The following is an 18,854-nucleotide window of genomic DNA, read 5'->3' as shown; positions in this document are numbered from 1 at the left end:
GATCACAGCAATGCGGACAGGCAGGCAGGAGTTCCCAGGGCGGGCCGTTACTGCATCTGATGTTAATATAAAGCACTGGTTTTCAAACCGGTCCTGGAGTGCCCCCCGCCCTGCTGCTTTTTGTTCCAACTTTGGTCTTAATTGCTTAATTGAATCCTCAATTGACCTATCTAAGAAATACACCATTCAATTAATTAAGGTTGGAACTAAAACCAGCAGGGCAGGGGGTCCTCCAGGACCGGTCTGAAAACCCCTGGTATAAAGCCATCTACTTGGACGGCTGTAAACTCTCACCACTGACTGGGGTTTCTGCTCGATTATAAATCAATAACTATTAATAATAACCGTTAGAAAAATCGCAAGTAACGTACTAGTTGTAAGTGTTAGTATCACTGTATGTGGGAGGACTCAGTGATTGTACTACTGGAAGATGAAGAAATATGAAGGTCTGGCAAGAACAGCGTGTTGTCTGACACTAGTGAGGGACAGACACCTCTCGGATTAATTGGGGATAATTGGGGATAATTACCACCAGCTCCGCTCGCTGTACTGCGTGCGGCCGTATAGGGCCCTGCAGTTCGTATCTCTGCCACACGGGGGAGCCAGCGCGCAGAAGAGGAGCTGCTTCCTGGTCTGCAAAGATGGAGGGGCGCTGGAGCAGGTCCCGGTGCTGCGGCGGCGACACACACGCCAGATCTGCGGGACTTTGACAGCAGAGAGACCGGTGCATGTAAGCAGAGCTCGCCTGAACCTCCCCTCCTAACATTGAAACAGTCGGTGGCGTAAGAACCGCTTTACCCGTGACCCGGTGAAGTGGAACACAAGTTTTGATCCGGGTCAGTTGCCTGCTGAGAATAGTGACTGACCCTCATTACGTTGCATATATGGTTGCATTTATACTGTAGCTGGACGGGTACGAAAGCAATAAAGCCAGGGAAAGAAAAGTCTAAGTGTTTGTCCGTCTCAGCGCAGGACAGTGTTGTTGCGGCCATGCAGAGGGACGTGTCCAGCTTCGCCTTCGCCCCGGCCGTCAAAACCCGGCTCCTCGCCGCGGGCTTCCACTCCTCCAGGGACCTGAGTGACCTCCGACCCCTGGAGCTCAGCAAAGGTGAGGGGTGGGCATCAGGGGTGCAGTGATGCGTCTCTATCATCAGCAATGACTTGCCTGCGCACAGTCCAGAGTGTGTGTACAGGTGTGTGTCTGTGTGTTTGCAGAGGCGGGGATCTCCCAGGAGGAGGCGCTGGAGGTGCTGCAGGCCGTGCGCGGTGAGCCGGGCCAGCGGGGGGCGCAGGCCGAGGGCAGGCTGACGGCGCTGGAGCTGCTGCAGAGGGAGCAGGCCTTGGGCTCCATCGTCACGTTCTGCTCCGCCCTGGACCGCACGCTGGGGGGGGGCGTCCCCATCGGCAAGACCACCGAGATCTGCGGGGCGCCCGGGGTGGGCAAGACACAGCTGTGGTAGGACTGGGGGCTCTCACCGGGGAGAGGGGAGGGGAAGAGGGGCACGGGCCAACGAAAGCACAAGCCGGGGGAAATCAGTGATTTCCGTCTGTGAGAATGAATTCACAGAAAAAGCCCAAGTCTTGTAAGGAGTCTCCTCTGTCTCTCCCTCAGTATCCAGCTGGCCGTGGACGTGCAGATCCCCCTGTGTTTCGGGGGTCTGGGTGGGCAGGCGGTGTTCCTGGACACGGAGGGCAGCTTCCTGGTGCAGCGGGCGGTGGATGTGGCGGAGGCGGCCGTGCAGCACTGCGCACTCCTGGCAGAGGACGCAGGTGAGCCGTGCTTGGGCCCCGGGGACGCCGCTAGGCCCCGACACTGCTAAACCACGCCCCTGCCGTCTCACGCCTGTGTGTCGTTCCCTCGTTCCAGAGCAGCAAGACGCCCTGCAGCGGTTCACCGTGGACAACATCCTCTCGCAGCTCTTCGTCTTCCGATGCCACGACTACGTGGAGCTGCTGGCACAGGCCTACCTCCTGCCCGACTTCCTGTCCCAGCACCCCGAGGTAGGGCAGGTGGGCGGACGGACGGACGGGCGGACCCGGGCGAGGGTGTGGGAAGCCGTTACCGTGCCCCGTATACGCCTCCGCCGCCGCCTCCTGCCCTGACTGCCTGTCCGTCCTCTGTGACAGGTGCGCCTGGTGGTGATCGACAGCATCGCCTTCCCGTTCCGCCACGACTTCGAGGACCTGTCCCTGCGCACGCGCCTCTTGAACGGCCTGGCGCAGCAGCTCATTCAGATGGCCACCCAGCGCGGCGTGGCGGTGAGTCCGGCGGCACCAGGGGATGGAAGATAGAAGTCCCTGAACAGAAGAGAAAGTAGAAAAAGGAAAACCTGAATGGTTTTCCTTTTTCTACTTTCTCTTCTGTTCAAGGACTTCCGTTTAAATTTGTCTCGCCTCCTCCGGCCCTCTGTCTCACGGCAGGCCCTCCTCCGACAAACCGGATCCTCTCTCTCCCCCCCACAGGTAGCTCTGACCAATCAGATGACCACGAAAGTTGGGAACGGCCAGTCCATGCTTGTGCCTGCTTTAGGTGAGGCCGTGCCCGTGTCTGAGGGCAGCGAAGGAGAGAGGGAGAGGGAGAGGGAGAGGGAGAGTGGGCCTGACTGTCGTTTCTTCCCCTCCCAGGTGAAAGCTGGGGCCATGCTGCCACCCAGAGACTCATCCTGCACTGGGAGGGGCAGCACAGGTGGGCACTGGGGCAGTTCTGTTGGGAAGGGGGCAGGTGTCTGCAAAATAAAAATGCATTCCACTGCATAAAGGTGGCCACAATCCTACCCCCTTCAATGTTTATACTTTTTAAAATGACATGTATAATTAAATATATATAGCCCCCATTCCCTGGCCGAGCCCTACTGGATCAGCACATTTTTAATCTCGATGGCTGTCTGAAAACAAGGCACTCTTTAAGTGGAGTGGAGCGCTGGACTGGTGCCAGTCGTCTGTAAATGCATCCTTTTACCCAGAGTCAGCAGCTTCCCGGAGCACACAACAAACAAATCAAACATGAACAAAGAAAATTAACTATATCAGAGTACCTCTCTGCATCGTCTGTGAGGCTATCAGACTCGGCCCGGTGTAACCGACGCGCCGGGGGAGCTGTTATTAAGTGTATATCTTGGAGAGAGAGAGAGACGGGATGGAGACTTTGGCCCTCACCTTGTTGTCTCGTCCTCCAGACTGGCGTCGCTGTACAAGTCTCCCAGCCAGAGAGAGGCCACCGTGCCGTACCACATCACGGTGAGTGCCGCCGTCCTCTCGGGCCTCCTGTGAGAGACGATCGGAAACCTCAACCTGTGCCGTTCTCTTTGTGTGCGCGCTCTTTTCACTGGAGCAAAACAACGGTTAATTGCTGGTATACATGACATGTATTTGTGTTGGTTTTAATTATATATAGATATAGGTCACACATGAGAACAAACTGAACGTTGTGGAAGTCACTCGCTCACCCACTCACACACGCACACTCACTCACAGTAAAGTGTTTCAGAAACAGCCGCCTCGTTAGCCTCCACTGGGAGCTCGGGAGCGCTCGTCTGCTGGAGTGTGCATTCCTGAGCAACCAGCACAGTCCCTCAGTGCGGGGGGGCAGTTAGAGGATAGAGACAGACATCCAGACCTCTAGACATGACAAAATACGCCACATAACTGTTGTACACAAAGTCACAAGGTGAGAGAGTCCTAGCCTGCAGAGTAACTACCCCCTGTGTGGCCCTCAGGGGTCCTGTTGGATACAGACTGCCCTCCCCTGGTGACTGATGGAGAGATGGACACCCCCTCTTTTCTCCCAGTGTGATAAGAAAGTGTCCAGTCGAGAGGAGCCCATTCGCCCCATCGTGCTCGTTTGGTGTCCATTAATATCTAAGTGATCAAGGATCCTATCCAGTCTGTTTTTGAATGTTCCCAAATTGTCTCTTCAGCCACATCGCTGGGGAGTTTGTTCAGATTGTGACGCCTCTCTGTGTGAAGAAGTGTCTCCTGTTTTCTGTCTTGAATGCCTTGAAGCCCAATTTCCATTTGTGTCCCCGGGTGCGTGTGTCCCTGCTGATCTGGAAAAGCTCCTCTGGTTTGATGTGGTCGATGCCTTTCATGATTTTGGGGACTTGGATCAAGTCCCCACGTAGTCTCCTCTGTTCCAGGGTGAAAAGGTTCAGGTCCTCAGTCTCTCAGAGTAGGTTACATCTTAGCTCAGAGTCATCACCAGCGCTTTGTCTCTCGTTTCCAGGGTCAAGGCTTCAGAGATGTCCCGTCTCCCGACCCTCCGCCGACCTCCACGGGCCCCTGCGTGACCCCGACTGGATCGGCTGTGAACTGGCGCAAGCGTCCGCGCACGGAGGAGGGAGAACCCCTGGGAGACTGAGCCCACCGGACCCCTCTGCATCCCGGACGCACACAGGGCCTCGTGGTTTATGGCTGTGACTTACTAAGGGATACAGTTTGTCCCCAATGCGAAAAACTGAAGGACGTCACTGTGGAGAGAAGACGAGCTTTTTGTTTTGTCGTTTCATTGTTTGTTCCGATGCTGTTGGACATCTTTGTGCAGGTGAACATGTGGACGTCCGACACGCTGGAATTAAATAAATGCAGGTTCGGTGATTCCACAGTCGGCCTCGGTGTCGTTCACTCTGCTGGGTACCAGACAAGGGTCAAGCGGCGAGTCGGGCTGGACCCTCGCAGTCCCGCTCGCAGCTCCAAAAGCAGAACCTCCCCTCGGCAGAGATCCACATTCCCAACGCGCCCCGCTGTTTTTTTGTGTGTCTGAAGAATGTCCACTTCTTCCTGTTGGCATCCCACTGATGTTCACGATCAGCAATGGGGATTCCGAGGGTTTCGACTGCAGCGCGACTCGAACGAGATCCGTTTTCACCCGTTAGTGCCGCGCTGACCGCTTGAAACTAACGGTGTGGGTGTCCCGTGTGTTAGTCCGACGCAGAGGACACGAGCCGAGGCCCGTCCCAGTCCAGGCTTTGCAGCACTGGTTCCCATGTCCATCATTTTAAAATGCCGCAGGCGACGCAAACAGACATTTCTGACGTACAACAACGCGCCTCATTCACCTTAATCGAATTACAGACAGGACGGCCACCCAGCGCCGATCGGCCGGTCTGTGTTTCATGAGCTGCTGATTTGTGTGAGCTGCAGGGTTTTCATTTTTATTTCTGTATTTTAAAGAGCTTATCCATGTGCGTCGAGACGGCGAGGCTCGGGGGCCGCCAGGGCCCGGGGGGGGGGTCCGCAGCTCTCAAACCGGGCTCGGATCCGGCACGAGTCAGACTGAAACACGGGGGAGCGGCGGCGAGCGCCAAACCTGCGAAAGGAGCGCCTGCTGGGCTGGGATCCCCGTGACACCACCCACGCGGCATCTGTGCCTGAGCGCTCGGCTCTCACACGCACTTTATTTAAATTACTTTTTGTTTTTTGGAGGGGGGTGGCAGGATGATTAACAAACACAAGAAATATGGAAATATTCTTCCATTGGGTTGATGAGAAGGATAATGCATAAAATCTAGGTTTTGGAGGCACTTCCCTTTCGTTTGCCACAGCCTTGTTCACACACGCGTTCACACACACACGCACACACACACTCTCCCGGCGTGTGCAGCAGAGGTCCGTGCCTCAGTGTTTCTGTGGCCAGCGCCCTGGCCCGTCCTGCTTCCCGGGGCCACACTCCCTCAGAAGTGGGTCAGGATCGCGCTGCTCCCTAATCCTAATGGGATTTCTCTACGTCAGGTCCTGCAGGCCTCGTTGATCAGCCGCCAGCCTGCAGCGTCAGAGAGGCGCTCGAGCTGTGGCCTCGCTCCGTGCGCCGGCTCTTCACTATCGCTGATGCTGCAGCAATCCCCGGGTCCCTCCCCAGGACCCACACCTGAGCGCGCCTCCCAACCCCCCTCCGCGCAGCCGGCCTGGCTGGGCTCGTGAGTCATGCAGCTTCCGTCCACAGCCTCGTACTGGCGGATAAGCCGTGAAGAAAAAAAACACGCATTCATGATTCTGCTCAGGATTCTTCATCCTGTGCCAAAATCAAATGTCTGAAGTCTTTATTTTGTATTTCTCTTCTCATCCTCAGTGCCCTTGCCTCGATCCGCACCTTGATTATCTAAGATGACAGATGAGAGATGCTTTCTGCTCTGTCGCAGTTTATTACTGACTGATCTTGCTGACCATGTTTTATATAAATATATGTATTAATATATACGAGAAACGGGCACAGAGTAGATGCTCCCGAGCTGCTGGTCTAATTGGGGCAGGGTGACAGATGAGCCCGACACCCCAGGGCCCACTGCCACACAGGGAGGCCCCACTGGTGTCCCTTAAGTGTCGTAATACAGCCACTGAACTTCACACCAGGTGCAGCCAGCCAGTCAGTGCAGGGCACCCCCTTGTGATGGTTCACCCCACAAGATTGGATGGCTGTCAGTGACTGTGATTCATTCCCATCCTCTGCAATTAAACAATTAAAACAATTAAGCTCAGTGTTATTTCAATTAAGCGGATGGAGAGGGAGGAGAGCAGCCCAGGGATGAGGGACACAACCGAGTTAGATTGTGTGCTGGATGTTGGCTCAAGGTCAGCAGCTGACCTCTGGTAACTCACTGGGATAGTATTGTCCAGTTATCTAATCAGTTGAAGCCCATCGCCGGACAGCCTGACTCGCACTAACGCCGGGGCCCCGGGGCTCTCCGTGGCCCTCAGGAGCAGCCTGGCACCGATTTCACTCCGCGACATCCTGACACACCAGCAGTGCCGACTCACTCGCTGCTCTCCAGGTGGGGTGGTGTTGCGCACAGGATCCCTGGTCCAGGGAGTCGCTGACCCATCCCCCCCTCCTCCAGCTGGGACCCCGGCGGCGGCATCAAAGGGGGGGGGGGCGGGAGCGTGCGAGCCCAGCCGTGGCCGCGCACAGAGGGTGGACGCGCAGCGCGCTCCGGCGGGTATTTTTAGCTGCTGTCCTATATAGCGCAGCGCTGACAAACACCAGCACTAAATACATATTAAAACCCGAGTCCCGGTGGGCTGTGATGTGTGTGTGTGTGTGTGTGCGCTCAGTTTAAAACGCCACGTCTTATTTTTGTATTTGCCCCCGAATAAATAATTGGGAATATGGGATATATATACATATATATGAATACATTGTGCGGTCTGAGTGAAATAACTGTGAATGTATTTATTTAAGATACGATTTAACACCCCACTTGTAATTTGACTAAGAGAACAACAATTACATTTTTGCAATGAAATGCAGACGGAAAGTGGACGAAATTCATTGTGCGCTGAAACAGTGGCAGGACAACCCGCTGCACTGAGGCGCTGCCCGCTGCTGTGCCAGGGGGACCCGCCCCGAGAGACTCGGCATCTACAGGTGCGCCACCCCCAGCACCCGCTGCACCCCCAGCACCCGCTGCACCCCCAGCACCCCCAGCACCCGCTGCACCCCCAGCACCCGCTGCACCCCCAGCACCCCCAGCACCCGCTGCACCCCCAGCACCCCCAGCACCCGCTGCCCGGCACAGGAGCAAACACGACTCTGAGATGGACGGCAACGAGCACGCTTGGCAAGGTGATGAGAGAGGGATGGGGATGGGGATGGGGATGGGGATGGGGAGGGAGAGACGAGGAGGGGGGGAGAGAGGCAGAGATGGGGAGAGAGAGGGAGAGGGAGAGCATCGTTCCGGCGCGCCCCCGTGCTCGCGCCCCTCCCTCCGCTCCCGTGCCCGCGCGCTCGTCCCCGCCGCTCGTCTCTTGTCTCTCCAGGAATGAGCAGCGATGGCCGGATCCGCCAGCGAGGAGAAAACCTTCCGCAGGTTCCTGGAGGTCTTCCTCCGAGAGATGAGAGGGGCTCTGGGGGACGACGAGCCGCTGCCGCTGCGCCCCTTGCCGGACCTGGTCTCGGAGGACGAGGTGGAGGGCGAGTGTCTGGACCTGTGTCTCCAGCATCTCTGCAAATAGTTAAGTACCGGCGCCGCGGCGCACGCTGTGTGGATGCGTGTGATCCGCCGCTACTGTCCTTGTTTGTGGCAGCGGGGGACGGGGACGGGGACGGGGACGGGGACGGGGACGGGGACAGGGACAGGGACAGGGACAGGGCTGCAGCCGGCTGGAAAGTGATGGAAAGAAAGTGCTGAAGGACTGGCTCGCACTGAGGCAGGAGCGCATGTCACACACTGCTGTGCTCAGGGCAAACAGGAAGTCTGAACGGGCGAAAGTGTCCAGAGAGGACCGGGGTCTTTAATAGAGATGTGAGTAGACAATGGAGGAGCTGAGCATTGAAGCACCTATGGGAGTCACTTGACAGAGTAGCGACATGAGGCGGGCGACCTCAGCGCCCAGCAGGAGTCGGTCCAGGGGGACAGGCGCAGGACAGGACCGTGTGTCCTGAGTGTCCGTCTGCGGGACCGTGACAGGAGCGAGGTCCCCATTGTGCTCCAGCTCTGTTAACTGCGCACAAACCGAGTCTCCGCTGCGCTCACAGCCCGCCTGTCCTCGGCAAGTGCGCGGAGCAGCATGAATGACATAAAGGATGAATGAAAGATGTTTGCAGAGACAGAGCAGTCCCCCAGCAGCGGCGGCGTCTTCCTATTGTCAGTGTTTTATATAGATATATATTATAGGTAGCAATGGACAATGCAGGTGTGCTGGCACGCACAGGAAAGTCGCTTGGATGTTGAAACCGAGAGGGAGACACGGTGTGTGTGAGTGAGTGAGTGTGTGTGAATGTGTGTGTGTCAGTGTGAGTGTGTGTGAGTGAGTGTGTCAGTGTGTGTGAGAGTGAGTGTGTGTGTGTGTGTGTGTGTGAATGTGTGTGTGTGTGAGAGTGTGTGTGTGTCAGTGTGTGTGAATGTGTGTGTGTGTGAGAGTGTGTGTGTGTCAGTGTGTGTGAATGTGTGTGTGTGTGAGAGTGTGTGTGTGTCAGTGTGAGTGTGTGTGAGTGAGTGTGTGAGTGAGTGTGTGGGGGGGTGTATGTGTGTGTGTGTGTGTGTGTGAGTGAGTGTGTCAGTGTGTGTGAGAGTGAGTGTGTGTGTGTGTGTGTGTGTGTGAGTGTGTCAGTGTGTGTGAATGTGTGTGTGTGTGTCAGTGTGTGTGAATGTGTGTGTGTGTGAGAGTGTGTGTGTGTGTGTCAGTGTGAGTGTGTGTGAGTGAGTGTGTGTGAGTGAGTGTGTGAGTGAGTGTGTGGGGGGGTGTATGTGTGTGTGTGTGTGAGTGAGTGTGTCAGTGTGTGTGAGAGTGAGTGTGTGTGTGTGTGTGTGTGTGTGTGAGTGTGTCAGTGTGTGTGAGAGTGAGTGTGTGTGTGTGTGTGTGAGTGTGTCAGTGTGTGTGAATGTGTGTGTGTGTGAGAGTGTGTGTGTGTCAGTGTGAGTGTGTGTCAGTGTGTGTGTGGGGGGGTGTATGTGTGTGTCAGTGTGTGTGGGGGGGGGTGTATGTGTGTGTCAGTGTGTGTGTGCGGGGGTGTATGTGTGTGTGTGTGTGTGTGTGTGTCAGTGTGTGTGTGGGGGGGTGTATGTGTGTGTCAGTGTGAGTGTGTGTGTGTCAGTGTGTGTGTGGGGGGGTGTATGTGTGTGTCAGTGTGTGTGTGGGGGGGTGTATGTGTGTGTGTGTGTGTGTGTGTCAGTGTGTGTGTGTCAGTGTGTGTGTGGGGGGGTCTCTTGTGCCGGTTGAAAGGCGGCCACACAGCGAGCGCAGCGGCACCGCGTCCACTGGCCGGCCGGAGAGCCGAGCAGCCTTACCGGGGTTAAAGTGCGGCAGCGTCCGGTGTCGCTCGCATTAGCAGCCTATATATAGTTTTGAATGCGCCAGGGGTGAGTCATACCGTCGCCGCTCTGTATGCATGTATGTATTTCTGTTTTTACTGTGTTTTCATTGCGTCGTGCATCACAGGGAAGCGCGTGTTTTTGGGCAGCCAGACCGCCGGTGCGGGAAGGGTGCGCGTTTGACAAGTGACGTCATCACGTTTCCCCAAATAGTCCCTTAATTAGGGGAATCAAAGTGAAGCCGAGGGGACTTCTCCAGAGGGGTGAGACATACGAGGCGCATCCTCAGCCGAGCAACACACAGGGAAACGCTCATAAATGCATATCACTTAGTGAGTTACTGCGAAATGCACTCCACTCGCTTCTCTCTCAATCTGTAGGGGTCACGCCGAGACCAAGTCACACTCTGTGCGTCTCTTCAATTCATCTCTCGCTTTCCCTGCACTGTTCTCCAGGCCGCCAGCGATGCTGTCCTCAGGACTTTATACCTGCCCAGGAAACACACATTTAAAAGATAAATAAATGAAATAAAACTGTATGAACGCTCCGCTGCAAAATATCAGACTTCCTAAATACTGTTCTGTCCTGGTCTCCTGCAGTTCTACTCAGAAATAGGTCAGTGGCCTCCCTTGGTAGATGCTGTGTCACCATCTTATTGTTGTTCTAGGTAACCTTGCTTCTCACCGCAGCAGCGCCAGAGTTACCTGTAGGAACCTCAGTATTATTATTATTATTATTATTATTATTATTATTATTAATAATATTTCTTGGCAGATGCCCTTATCCAGGGCGACTTACAACAGTATCACTGTTCCAGACAGACATCACACCCAGCTGTGTAGCCTTGCAAACCACGCCAGGTGTTCGGGTCAAAGAGACAATAGAAAGAGCTGCCAATCAATCAGCCCGATGTGCTTATCCACGTGATTAGGAGCTGCTGAATGCCAGGGCAGGGGGTTGTAGGTTGTGCTTTATCTGGGCGCTGGCAGAAAGCAGAGAACGGACAGCTCTAGATTTTTTATTTATTTACAATGACTTTGTTTGTGTGTGTGTGCAACACTTGGAAATGTCAAAACAGCTCAGTTGTCTGCACAATCGCAGGCTGTACACATTTGTTGTATGGTAAAGTGTAGCATGGTCAAAACATTGCACAAATGTGATAAAAGCGTGGTACAAATAAGGTACAATAGGGTAAAACATGGAAAATATTAACCAGATTTTAACCAAGGCACACCACACCACACTACACAAACACACCACACTTTACCATATTTTCTACTATGGTACACTACACACTATCATACACTTTACCATGTGGTACTGCATTTACATTTTTACCAATAAGGAATCAATCTTATGAACACAAGCTCAGTAAGGGCCGGCAGAGAGTTGTGCAGGATAACCAAAACATGCCACACCCGAAACAGGGCAGCGCGGAGCGACGCGTCCCGGCTCTTTGAACTGTGGACGAGCCGAGAGAAAGTGGAGCGGAAAAGAAAAGGGAGAGCGATCGAGGCTGTTTGACCCGCAGCTCAGAGCTTCGGGCGGTGCTTCTCACGGTGCGTCGGCACAGATCAATACGATCAGCCGCCACTCTCCGGCCCCTGCTGTCACGCAACACCTCTGGAGTGTAGTGTCATATTACAACCCAATAGAGGCAGATATACAAGCCGCTCAGATGTCATCACAAAGGTACTACAAGAGAGCCAGACTGATGATGATAATACGAGTCATAATAATAATATAGTGATATCTGGCATGTATAGAGAGCCCTTGTCCTCCAGAGGGATCCTCAACCCTTGTGTGTGTGGTGTTGAGGGCCAGGGCTCAATCTGTCCTTCGTGCTCAGCCATCTTCTGTAACAGATAATAAACACACAAATAAATGAATAAATGCGCAGTTTGTGCTTGTGCCAGTACGTCAGGATTCCTCCAGATGGACAAGGCTGCCCGTCTGCCTCGGTGCCCACGTGTCAGAGAACAGGCCCGTTAGACACTTAAAATGGACTCTCTCTCCCTCTCCCTCTCCCTCTCCCTCTCCCTCTCCTTCTCCCTCTCTCTCTCTCTCTCCCTCTCCGCTCTGCACACAAACTGCCTCTCTGCGGCTGATCGGCTGTAACGTGTGATTATTGTGTCTCCGGGATGAAGTGTAATAAGGGCCTGGAGGCACATGTGGATATCCCCTGCACTCACATCCTGCCGCAGTGTGGGAGTGCGGGGGCGGGCGGGGAGGGGCAGCGACGGCGAGGGGGTGGGTGGCGCGATGGAGATGGGGTTGGTGGGGGGGTTGTGAACATCGTGCTCACGGCCCTGTGGGTTACACAGCTCCACTATTTTCGTCCGCTTCCCCGCAGCAACAGCTCTCGTCCGCAGGGAGAACAGGCTGGGCGTCTGGCGGGTTGGCGAGAATGAGGACGCGTTCCTCACCTGAATCGCTGCAGTGCTCTGTGCTGCCGTCTGCCAGGTGTTAATAAGATGGGAACAGATTCTAGCCCATCTATGTTCTCTCGTGGCACACGTGTGACGCAACAGCAACATCAAGAAGTCTCGAACTTGACAGCCGCCTCATGGCATTAATGCCTGCTAGCTGCAGAGCGAGAGCAGTAGCGTGGTGTGGCAGTCAGCGCCGGCCTCCCGCGCAGGTCGGTGGGTGGACTGGACGGAGCGGCCCGCGGCGTCTGGGTTCTGCAGTGGATCGGTCAGTGGAGGGACGTTCTGAAAGGTCAGGTGTGGAGGTCAATTGCAGTCTTGGGCTCCGTTATCTAGTCTGTGTGTCGTAACGCTTGGCTTTGCAGGGCGGGGGTGACCTGGCTGTGAGGTCACCTGACCCTGCGGATCAGATGGAACTGCAAATAAATCCAATAGCTTTCAAGTGACAGAGCACATCCCAGGGTAAGACTCAAAGTATCCCTGCCCACACAGAGCCAGGGCAGCCAGTGCAGTCGACAGCATTTTTAAACATACATACCGGTATTTATATTACTAACACAGCAACCCAACACAGACTCGCTCCTTTGCTCAGATACAGATGTAATCAGACCAGGGAGCAGAACAATCCTGAAGGAGAGAAGTCAGACCCAGAGCAGCTTGCCTTCCCACTGAGCACAGCGGCCAGGAACGGGGGGTACATGGGTCGTTTATGCCAAGGCTGTGAGTTCCCAGGTGTGGTGTGGTGTGGACTCCCAGGCTGTATTTAAACCCCCCCACCCTCCCCCTTCCTGGACCCACAATAGCACCTCTGCTCCAATAGACTCTAAACAGGTTAATGTTGCTTAGCTATTCGTAAGCAGCTTAGTGTTACACGCCAGCTCCCCTTTCACAAGCCTCGGTGACGGTGTGCGTTTCAGAGAGGCGGAGGTGACGGGAAACGTATCCTCGTGCGGCTCCGTTTAAACGGCAGCTCCACAGAGCCCCGTCTGCAGTCGACCCACGAGCCGGCCTCAGCGAAGACGACCCACATTAAACCAGCGGCGCCTCAGATCTGGGTCCCTTTGTTCAGCCCTCAAAGGCAGACGAGGAGGCGGGCGCAGGCAGGTGCGCGGCGCGTCTGTGACTTAGCGCTTTAATGACACTCGCTGCTTGCTTTCTTCTTCTTCTTTATAGACGAGGGAGGAGGGTTGCTCTTCCCAGAGAGTAAATCAGGCAACATTCGCTGGGCACACAACAGTGAACTCCTATCTATTATCGATTTTAATATCTAACCTTGTCCATAAAACCACATTGACATTTCATTGTCAGGTATAATTCGGCCTGCGTTCTGCCCCTGTAGTTCCTAGCCCACTCCTCGGGGAGGTGGGAGGCCGCCTCTGCCCCCAGCCCCACTCGGGGAGTCCCCTGGCAGAGTATGGTGTCCCGGCCCTCCCTGGCACTGGCCCTCCATTGCCAATTAGCCACCCAGCTGGACTGCTCAGCCTCCCCTCTGCCCAGACAGCTGGACAGACTGCCCATATTCCCCCCTCCACCCACTGTGTATACCAGGCAAGCGGGAAGTGAGGATGGCCAGAAAATCTGTCTCTCCTGCCAGTCAGCCGCTCATTCTGGTCTTTCCCAGCAGCAGGCCCGTTCCCTGGTGATCTCTCCATCACCCACACCCATCTCAATTCAGGCGTCTGACTAGGAGGATCACACTGCTCCCGAGATCATCCCCAAGCCAAGGAAACAGACGCGTTCGATATAAAAAGACTGCCGACGCTCAGGGGCTCCTCGGTGAAATCTCCTCTCCAAGCCGTCACATCTGTAAGCGGGGGGGAAAGAAAGAAATAATAGGAATCTTCCCAGCAGCGCCTTTCAGAGCTGTGTAGTAGCACCTTCTCCTTTAGTAACACTGACAGCTGATGCTTCTGAGGCCTTGTTCTGCTGCTTTTTTTTGTTTTCCCTTCACCACCCATTTTCTCTCTCTGCAAAGGTGTGCAGCAATCAGCCCGGGGTGTCAGCGCTCACGTCAGACAGAGACGCGGCGCTCAGCACTGCTCCTACACACCACTGCGCCAGACGGGCGGCTCGGAGGCACAAACACGGAGGCCGCCGCGATCTGTCCTCCTCTTGGGGAAACAAAACTCTCCAGGAAAACCTGGCCAGGAATCAAGCACAGCTCAGGTATCATACGGGGACCGTCAGCCCACCAGCGCTGTGGTGACGCTCACCGTGGACACAGTGTCCCGGCCCGGAGAGAGAAAGCAGGACGAGTATTTTACAATTGCACTCACAGTCAGTCCAGCAGAGTTAACTTGGGATCGGGGAAAGTGGGCTCGGGCTCAGACTGGAAAACCGGTCTGTGCCAGGATCTCCAGAGCTGCTGTGGCCAAGCGAAATGGCATTTTCATCCCTCCCACGGCGGGATAATTCTGAGAGTGAGGGGAGTGGGAGTTTCTTGTTATCCATCAGCTCCCTATATCCCTATTGCTCTCTCCATCTCTCTCTCTGCATCGACACTGCTGTTATGCAGGCTTGCGTCTCCCAGCGGCAGCAGCCCCCCCCGGGACAGCCTCCAAACAGGCCTCTGCAGTACCTGCGCATCACTCAGACTCCCGAGTGACGCTGTGGACGCGCTGCCGTACCTGCGCTGGCTGGCGTGCTCCCTGGGGGTCCTTCTCGTTTTCCTCCCCTGCTGCCTTGAAACCCCAGCAGCTGTGGCTTTCCAGCTCTCCCTCGCTACGTGAAGAAAGGAGCAAAGAAAAAGAAAAAAGCAAAGAGAGACGTCTCAAGGGCTTTCCAAGGTTGCGGTTTTTCCGCCGCGCTCGTTTTCTCATTTGCTTAATAGAAAACCCACCTTCTGCTCTGGGAGATGGAAGAGGCCCTTTGCCTAATTGAATGGAAAATGATTGATTGGCAGGCGGCTGCCAGAGCGAGTAATTACCCGAGCACTCGCACGCGCTGCCAGCGGAGGGCACTGGCTCGTGTTGTTTTTTGTGTTTTTGTCTTTCCTCCCGTCGTTTTCTTTGTCCTCGGCTGCTTATCAGAGCGCATCCTACACAGACAACCGTAGCACAACACCACCAAATACCACCGGCCCTTACCACAGTCAGGTGACGGGGCTCGAGTGACACTCAGGGTCTCCTTAGCATCGTGGTGATTAAGAGTCTCGGCACGTAGGGTCCCTTTGCTAGACTGTGGCCGACTGAAGAGGTGAAAGGTCACCTTGTAGACTGTGTAAACCCGAGCAAACAACACTGCCTTCACCCCGTGAGGAGGGGACCAAACAACAAAGACAAAGACCTCGTCAACACAAGGATTTGTATTTAGTTTCCCCACACTCGATTAATTAATCATCAAGGCCCGTTCTCCTGGCTTCAGCCCTGTCGCAGTCCTACACAGATGCCACCCTGGACTCTCAGAGCTCAGAAACACAGATCCCCAGACTACAATTAAAATGTTTCCCTGATGCCTATCCCCGAGCCACCTGGGCTCTTAATTAGGTAATTGAGAATCGTTATTGACTAAATAGAAGCCTTGCGTTCTATTCCCCAGGCCTGAGGCAGGTATTGTGTGCAAGACAAACCCTACCTGACTGCGACTCCCAGGAGGAAGCTAAAGCTCAATGTTTATTCAGTCGTTTAGTTGTGGTGGGAGTTTTTATATCACCTCCACTATAAAATCATTGCAGATTTAAACATCACAGCACATTTACCTGGTTAGAGTAACCCTGCCCAGAGGATGGTGACTGTGGCGAGGGGGAGAGAGGGGCAGGTTTGCCCCCGATATGGCCGTGGAGTGACTGACTGACCCCAGCCCTCCCCTCCTGCCCTCGCTGTGGTCCTAAGCTGGGCTATCCCAGGCAGGGAAATTACTTCTCAGCGCAATCCCTTAATCGCCCCCGGCTCAGGGATTATTGTCACAGCGAGGCCTCCACCGCACGGGGCAGAGCCATGGCACCTTGCAGGCCGTTTAACCCCTTCACCGGATGGAACGGCATGGCAGTGCCAACTCAACGCCATCGCAAGGATATCATTTCCAAGCCGATAGATCTATTATTTATTCATGTATCTGTTTATTTATTGTCCTTTCACTGCTCACTGGCAACCAAGGTGAGAAAATGCAAATGCACCTGAAAATGCCGGTCAGTGGAAGCCAGGCAGCACGTGCAGATCGAGGGTGTGTGGGTAGAGCTGCCACCGGTTCTGTATTTTGTATCAGTTCTGTAATTGGCTGTGCAGCCGTGTGTGTTGGGGGGCCGATTCTGACGTTACACAGGCAGCAGTGTATTCCAGGTTAGTTCCTCTGCGGGCCAGACACCCTGCTCCCGTATTCAAAACTTCCTCCGCGGTCAGTTTTTTATAGCCTGCAGCTGCAGTGCTGCGCGGGGGGGTGGGGGGCTGTGTCACGGAGAGATGGGGAGATTCGGCTGTCCTATATACTGAGGCGGAGGAGTGCTGTCTGGGACCTCACACTCACAGCTCCGCAGCTTCCACGTTCTCCGTTAACTTAGTTCACTTAAAAAAAAAAAAAAAAAATCTTCCCCGTTCTTACTTTTACTTCCAGAGAAAGAGGGGGGAGAGGAAGAGGGAGAGCGCGCGTCAGAGATCCAGTTGTCTCGTCCTTCTGTGTTGCCTCTGCGTCGCGCTGCCCTTGAGTGGACCTGGTCTTCAGAGAGAGGGAGTGAAAGGCAACTGTGTTCCTGCAGAGCTCAGAGCAACACAAACACACCTGCCTTTCACTGCCCTGCGTCAACACAAGGTCCCGATGATGTATTCCATAAATAAATACATAAAACAAATAAAACACCACTAGGGCAGAGCGTCTTCACTGTTATTTACAAAATCAGACGACTGCCCTTACTTGGCCTCGGCTGCCTGAGGAGATGCTCCTGTCGCTGTCTGGAGAGCCCAGCCTCCTCACCCCCACTGTCACCCCTTCTTTCTGCCTTTCCTTCCAGATGTTTCTGTGTCGGGCCCCTGTGGGATGGGTCTGCGCCGGGCCCCTGGCTGGCAGGGCCGCACTGAGCCGGCTGGGCCCTTTGTTGAGGTGCAGCTCGTAGGCAAATGTGCAGCCACAGTTTTTTAAGCCCGAAAGAAAGATGCAAAGCAGCTGTCGTGACTGACGTGCTGTTCCTGCCCACTCGGCACCCGTCCGTATGCAAATGAATCCCACTGGAGTCACTTATTATTATTAATAAATACAATATTAATATTCACTGGCTTTTGCAACAAATTGACCTGTGTGCTCCCTCAGGGCGTGGGGTGACCTGTAATCCCCAAGGTACCAGTTCCTGTCTCGTGGTACAAAAATAAAAATAAAGGAAAAACGAAAGGAAAAAGCCCAGTGAACAGCAGATGTTCGGACGGTCAGCACACGGGACTGGGTTGGCCGCCTCAGAGACGAACCACAGGCAGAGGAAGAGGAGGAGGATAGGAAGAGGAAGGAGGCAGCTTTGCAAACAGGAACCTCTCAGGTGACTGACAGAGCAGAGGGCCGGTGTCAGGGCTGCTCTGGCCAGGGTGTGGGTCTCCGGTTCGGACATCTGAGCAGCTCCGGCCCCACCCACGCGGCACAACGCCGCACTCAGAGCTGGGATCTGAACCACCAACGCATATTGAATAACTCTGCTGGGATGCAGACAGCCACTCACTCACACGCACTGTTCCCAGAGCAAGAGTGCGTAGACTGGATCTGGAGTGGACTGGAGAGGCGTGGAGAGGCATGAGAACCATGCAGACAGACTGCTAAAGGGAACTTCAGATCTAGGACAGCATAGGACACGGTGAATTATAATAAGAAAAAAAGCTGCTTCCGGCCCAGTACTGATGGATATGAAAAAGATGTGTCGGAGGGCTGAGGCGCAGAAGCTGCCAAGACCTGAACCAGACCCTCCCTGTGGCTCTTTAAAAGCCCAGGGTCATTCTAACCCACATGAATAAAGTTTATAAAATAATAATTATAATACTCAGCTACTGTTGCACAGACGCGTCGATCAGTGTATGGAGTGACCACGTCTCGGTGTCAGTATTAGCGTTAAGTGCACTGCTGAAGTCCCATTCGCCTCCTCTCAGGGACTTTAATGATGTCTGCCTTTGATCTTCTGCTTGATTAATTCTCAGAATCAGAGTTGCCCCCCTCCCCCCAGCTCTTCTAAATGGAAAGGTTGATGGTGGAGCCACAGCCTGGCGACACCTCACAACCTCGCCTCTCGAGGGATTAACGTTTCAACTGAGCTATAAGTGATGCTGATGAACTGTGAAGAAGAGATGATGAGAGGGAGAGAGAGAGAGAGAGCATTGCCATCTGTACCTGGCCCTGCACCGTGCTAAAAGGCCAGGCTGTGCCCTGCCCGGTGTGTTGGGTGCCGTGGCGCACACAGGCGATAGCCACATCAACGCAATCCTCGCCGACATAGCGCGTCTAGCAGGGACAGGGACAGGGACACACGGAGCCCCTGCTGAGCCGCCGACCGAACGATTCCCCCAATCTCTCTTTACCTGGCCTGACCCCGGCTCTGCCCAGACCTGCTCAATCCTCAGCCTGGGGCCTCCGGTGACTCCGCCCTGAGCGCAGCAGGATCACGGTTTTGCCTGAGGAGCCACTGAGTTTACTCCAGGAACGCGCGAGTGTGTGGGGATTCTCTGCTCAATTTTGCTTAATTGTATTTTACATGTAAACCAGCAATGTGGTCTGAGGT

At 54.6% G+C, this 18,854-nt stretch overlaps 2 protein-coding genes across 3 annotated transcripts in view; both read left to right on the top strand.

The window, feature by feature from the left end:
* Positions 1 to 582: 582 nt before the first annotated feature.
* rad51c (RAD51 paralog C) lies at positions 583 to 4,598 on the top strand. 2 transcript variants are annotated; one of them, XM_066695919.1, is made up of 10 exons: positions 583 to 730; positions 973 to 1,108; positions 1,216 to 1,456; positions 1,613 to 1,770; positions 1,868 to 2,001; positions 2,128 to 2,259; positions 2,464 to 2,530; positions 2,626 to 2,686; positions 3,177 to 3,237; positions 4,223 to 4,598. In XM_066695919.1, the coding sequence occupies exons 2-10, from the start codon at positions 991 to 993 to the stop codon at positions 4,355 to 4,357; spliced, it is 1,107 nt and encodes a 368-aa protein (XP_066552016.1). In that variant the 5' UTR covers positions 583 to 730; positions 973 to 990; the 3' UTR covers positions 4,358 to 4,598. The 2 variants fall into 2 exon arrangements, with proteins under 2 accessions (XP_066552016.1, XP_066552015.1); XM_066695918.1 differs by having other exon boundaries at positions 968 to 1,108.
* A 3,134-nt stretch (positions 4,599 to 7,732) lies between these two features.
* Positions 7,733 to 18,854, top strand: part of ppm1e (protein phosphatase, Mg2+/Mn2+ dependent, 1E) — a 30,303-nt gene continuing 19,181 nt past the window's right edge. The window contains exon 1 of the mRNA XM_066695893.1: positions 7,733 to 7,943. Within this exon, the coding sequence (XP_066551990.1) occupies positions 7,762 to 7,943 (182 nt within the window). The 5' untranslated portion in view covers positions 7,733 to 7,761. The remainder of the gene's footprint in view (positions 7,944 to 18,854) is intronic.

This window comes from Amia ocellicauda, chromosome 22 (genome assembly GCF_036373705.1).
Source record: "Amia ocellicauda isolate fAmiCal2 chromosome 22, fAmiCal2.hap1, whole genome shotgun sequence".
Taxonomy (NCBI): domain Eukaryota; kingdom Metazoa; phylum Chordata; class Actinopteri; order Amiiformes; family Amiidae; genus Amia; species Amia ocellicauda.
This window is presented reverse-complemented; position numbering and strand designations above follow the sequence as displayed.